This window comes from Manduca sexta, unplaced genomic scaffold, assembly GCF_014839805.1.
Source record: "Manduca sexta isolate Smith_Timp_Sample1 unplaced genomic scaffold, JHU_Msex_v1.0 HiC_scaffold_157, whole genome shotgun sequence".
Classification (NCBI taxonomy): Eukaryota; Metazoa; Arthropoda; class Insecta; order Lepidoptera; family Sphingidae; genus Manduca; species Manduca sexta.
In genome coordinates, this window is record NW_023592447.1 from 3,644 (window position 1) to 9,159 (window position 5,516).

General features: G+C 28.6%; 1 protein-coding gene across 8 annotated transcripts; it reads left to right on the plus strand.

The window, feature by feature from the left end:
• Positions 1-235: 235 nt before the first annotated feature.
• Positions 236-4,913, plus strand: LOC115444086. 8 transcript variants are annotated; one of them, XM_030169733.2, is made up of 4 exons: positions 236-481; positions 1,426-1,599; positions 2,723-2,904; positions 3,181-4,913. In XM_030169733.2, the coding sequence occupies exons 2-4, from the start codon at positions 1,523-1,525 to the stop codon at positions 3,342-3,344; spliced, it is 423 nt and encodes a 140-aa protein (XP_030025593.2). In that variant the 5' UTR covers positions 236-481; positions 1,426-1,522; the 3' UTR covers positions 3,345-4,913. The 8 variants fall into 8 exon arrangements, with proteins under 8 accessions (XP_030025593.2, XP_037301275.1, XP_030025591.2 ...); XM_037445378.1 differs by lacking the exon at positions 236-481 and adding an exon at positions 713-747; XM_030169731.2 differs by lacking the exon at positions 236-481 and adding an exon at positions 724-817.
• The last annotated feature ends 603 nt before the right edge of the window (positions 4,914-5,516 follow it).

Below are 5,516 nucleotides of genomic sequence, written 5' to 3' on the forward strand. Positions count from 1 at the left end.
AGAAAAAAAGAGTATACGACCAATCTGGAAGTATATTCATTCAATTAAAAAGATTCCTTCCTATTTAGAACAATTTAACAGTTCAAGAACAACTTTTTGAATACTTATTGTACAAATTAATTGGTATATTTATTTAAGTAAGTAGGTACGCTACGCAATTATCATACGTATTTATTTATATTATAATAAGTATGCTTATCTAAGGTATCATAACTTAGTCTTCATAATATCATAAGTAATTTATCTTAGTCTCCGTAAAGACGAAAGGTTTTCAATTAATATAGTCCACACCTGTTTAATCAACTTATTTTTAAATATGTAAGAAGTTCATAAAACGGGCAAACTTATTATGTGGCGTTTATTTAGAAACTTCAACATACGACAGAGTCGATAATTAAATAAATTAATGTAAGCATTCCTACATAATATGCGATGTTAACAACACTATCGGCTCAAGAGTAGAAGATAAAAGATTCTAACCGTAAGTACCGACCTATTTTAATTTAAGATACACTAAGTAACAAATTGTTAATTTATTTGTTATCAAAAGAAGAACCTACAAAGTGAAATCAGTAGCGACTATTGAGAAATATTTACCTGTGTGCCCCTTCGCTTTATAGGCGTTCCAAGACCAGAGGCGTGTTCTCAGCGTGCTTGTTTTCATTACGTCATCGTAAAGCCAATACCTCAATCTTGCATCGGCCTTCAGTTAGTCGAGACGAATCTCTGATGGATGGTAGTTACCGTGTACGTGCTACGCCAAAATAAGTGTATAAACAAAGAAAATGTTGAAAGCGTGTTGGGATTGCATAGCAGGGTATGATTTATTTAGGTCAGATATTATTATACAATAACAAAGGATTTGTAAAAGTTCCATACGTTCAGTAAAGTCAATTTGAATACACAAGTACGTATGTAAAAAACATACCTACTTGTACATTTTTATTGTTGGCTCAATACGCCTTACAAATTACAACTGCAGTAAAGCAGCATTCTTGTCTATTATTTCAGAACGGGTCGTTTTTATGTCATTGTCAAGTTGGCATTTTTGAACGAAAATGTCAAACAAAATCGTAAGAATACTATTTGCCAAACATGGAGCTTAAAATATATTATATTTAGTTATTTTCATTATGTTAATAATAATAAACCTATTATAAAAGCATGAATCAATGACTCACACGGCTCATGAATACTACGTTATAATTAGAATTCATTCTCAAAGAGTTGCGCTATCGTAACAGTTGTTTCACAGTGATACTGCGAGCCGATGAAGTACTTATACGATTAACAATACCGATAAGAAATACCATAAGTACTTATCATAAACATACGTGAAGTTCGTGACGAGTTTTAGTGTCGTTTTTCCATTAGATACAATGTGAATCATCTCAAGAGAAACTAAAACGTGTCGTTAATTTCAAGAGACCGGACGCACTCTGAATCGCCTTACGGTACTCAATTGACCGGGGATATACATCGCGCACCGCCGTGGCCTCGACCGCGAAACGAAAAAGAAACAATGTTGTTGTTACCAAAGAGCCTGGACTCTGAAGATGAAGTAGTTGTGACTGGAAATTTGGAAGGAGATGCCAGAACGTAAGTATATTAACATAAATAACGCAAGGCTGTCCATCCAATGTTGGAAGTAGGCCCAAAACTTTGCATCCAAATCCTACTGCAGGCTAGATGTCAGTGGGTAAACTTATTGTTATAATTGTATAAAATAAATAAAAATATATTTTAAATATTAATCAGTTAATTAAAAAAAATAAAAAACAACTAGTGAGGAATGTAGGGGTTTTTGAGCGACTAATTTTGCAATGTTTAGTGACAAATCTGAGGTAGCAAGTAATATTAAAAGCACAGTTTATGTTTTTTAAATATTTGAGAGTTGAAATCACTTTTCACAGATATTAGTTTAGCCAAAGTCAAATGTACTTAAAAACTGAAACGCAATATCAGATATTATAAGAAAGTCTTCTATTAGTTGCAGGATTCAGAACTTTACAAAATCATGTGTAGACCACAGTTGTCTAGTGCAGAAATTGTCTCTGAAATTATCTGTTTTAAGGAAATGTGACTTTGGATTTGAATGATTTCTAGCTAAATGTTGACTGGGTTTTCCATTACATTGTCGGTAGTAATTGTGAATGGGTCAATAAAAATCTGGATATTCTTGCACTTTGTGTCAAAAATTTTAAAACCTATTCTGAAAAGTTTCTATTAAGGATTTTATGTGAGCCTCATACTTTTATTACTCAGGGGATTTACTTTTTAGAGTTTCTTTTATATTGATTGGCAACTACCAATGGTATACCATTAGTGAGCAAATTAGTATACTCTTAGTGAGCAAATTCAAATGTGTTGGCGAGCCACACTGTGGCCTGCAGGCCTTTGGTTAGACAGCCTTGGTCTACAGGACTACCCAAACATTATTGGTTAACATACCATTATTTATGAAAAAAAAAGTGCCAGTAACATGTGGTTTAGGGCTGGCTATTTATTCTATTTTTTTTTTATTTCCATCTATATTCTATACTTTTGTCAAATTATATTATTGTGTGCCATAAGTGACATGCATGCCAATAGTTAGCCATCCTTGTACATTTTATATTTATGTTAAGGACAAAACTATAGCAACCTATACTAGTATATCTTATAGGACAATGCTGGAACCAATAAAACTAATAATGCAATTTTTTTTTTTTTTTTGTTATAGTTTGACTATTGGCTTAGTAACAGGTATGAGTGAACCTGATTATCAAAATGTAGCATGCCAGTTAGATGTGAAATTCCCTTCCAACGGTGCAAACAACATAGCAATAAAAGTAATACAAAATGGCAACCATGAACTTGTGAATGATGGCAAACCAGCTACTGACTACTTTATTGAAGGTGAAGGTAAATACATTTTGTTTAAAAGGCAGAAGCAATCTAAAGTTATTTAAGAAAACACATACAATGTAGTAGTTCTACTACACCTGATGGTAATCAGAGTGACATTGGAATAGAATATTGACTGATAAGGAATGTTTATCTGTCACTTATTTTTAATATAGGATATTTTTATAACTCAATCACAACAAAATACCAACAATATAAAAAAAATATTTGCACAATAAAAAAACTATTTTGAACCATGACTGAATAAAGAAATATTTTTTTTTTATCTTTCAGAATTCATAATAAGATTCAGAGTCAGAAATGAAAATTACATAAGCATTTATGTTGGACCATCGTTTCTGGAGCAAGTAGAATTAAAACACAATGTCAATGACATCAGATTTCTAGCAGTAAATGGAGATGTAAAAATAAAAAAGTTTGAATATGAATTTGCATAAAATGGTATTTTCAAGTTTTCATCTATAATTACCTAATTTGAAAAGGACCTGCTACATTCAACACAATATGTTGGGGATGTCTTATAAATAAAGGAAATTGTAGGTAGAAAATATTCACTACAATATATTTTGTAGATATACAGAATATTGCATTTTTAGAAGTAATGAAAAGATTTAAGTGTGCTGAAAATTTATTTTGTTAATGATGTTGCAATTCCAATGGTAAGAAAATATGTAAATATATATTTTTTTGTTATTATTGTAACAAGTACATTTGATATGTACTTATTGATTACTCAAATGTAATGTAGAAAAAACCAGTAAATTGTAATAAGCAAAAATGATTGTTATTACTTATCAGTATATTAAGCATTTGTGGCATGTGTATTATGTCAGCAAACAAATTTAAGTTTTGTCTGTATTTAAATCTTTTATAAATAATTTTAATATTATTATGTGATTTAGTGAACATTGTATGTAGAGTTCTGTAAGAATATTTCATCAGTATTGACATTTGTTGTGGAGGAATTGTGCAACATGTTATTTTGTTATCCGATGTTACCTATTTGTTTATGTCTAGTTATTAACAAGTTAGTTGTCTTCATCCCACCTTATTGATTACTTTGCTATGTATATATAAGTCAGTGCTTTTTTAATACCAGACTTGAGTTGAGCACTATAAAATCAACATGATTAGGTACAAATCTTTTAATTTGTTAATTCTACATCAGAAAGTGTTATGTCTTGACCTGATAGGTATGAGTTTTATTATAATTATTAGAGCTTCTTATGAAATAAGCATATTCATAAAAAATACTATATTATACACTACTATTCTTTCTATAATTTAAGCATACTCATGAAAAAATATTGTTATTGCAAATTTAAATAATAAGTTAAACGCATAGGTATCATTTGCTTTTTTTGTTGTTAAAATCCACTATGGCAGTTATATAAATTTTCCAAACGAGGGAAGAGGCATTTTATAGTATGGCAAACATATTAAAATTATTTTCAAAACAAATAAAAAAATATTAAGTTATTCTAATGAACAAAAAGTTATATAGAAATAAAAAATAATATGTAAATTGCTTGAGATAATTAAAATAATTGCCTCAATATAAGCAAGAATGGTTTCACATTAAAGACAGTTTTGGACGATTTGATAAATCAATTTGAATTTGATAAATTATTTAATTCCATAATTTTAAGAATTTCACTATGGTACTTATTTATGTATATTTGAATAAGTAAATGTAATGGGGTGATTTATACACAAATATGTAAATTTAAAGATTGGTTGATAATTTTCAGAATCTCCTTGACCAGACTAAGTCTGTGGTTTGTAACAATTCTATTTAACTATATAATTTTTTTTAGCTGAATTACTAGTACTACGTACTTTTAGTTTTATAATAGAAAGGGATCGCATCGAATACGAATCTTTAGATAAACAAAATAATTCCCTTTGTCCTAGATCCTGTATTCTTGATAACACAAAAATGTTACATATTCTTTTTTGAGAAAATAGTTAAATGATAATATGATTGAAATAAAAGAAATAATTTATAATATTGTGTTATTTACGAACAGATGATAATGCGATGTTAAAATATTAATATTATGCGATGTTAATATATCTGTTGCTACCCAAATGCACATTATTTAAAAAAAGAAAGTTTATTTCTTTAAAGTGTAAAAACTACAAAGACCGATCTAAAACAAACAATAGTGTCAACATCACCGGAAACTTACATTATTTATAGTCTCTTTTTGCAAAATAAGCCTGTTAACATATTTATTTAAATAAATTAATAAGAATTCCCCATTTCATTTGGATAGCTAGTTTATAAAATCAGCATTTCCTAAAAAAATGAAAAAAATTAATCAAAAGTAAATGTTTTTATTCCACAGTAAATATTGATAATATTTTATTAATTTATTTAATAAAACTACAAATTCTATTATATTTTTGACTGAATAAAAAAAGAATTCAGATATACGGACCTTATTCTACGTTTTTACCAAAGCAAAAGAAAAAAATCAAATCAGTTAAGTAATTTATTTTTAAAATAATGTTTATGTAAAATAATGTTATTTTAATTTTTTGGTTTAAAAATGTTAATACCGTTACAAATTAAATTCGATTGCTTCAAATGTATGGCGACACCG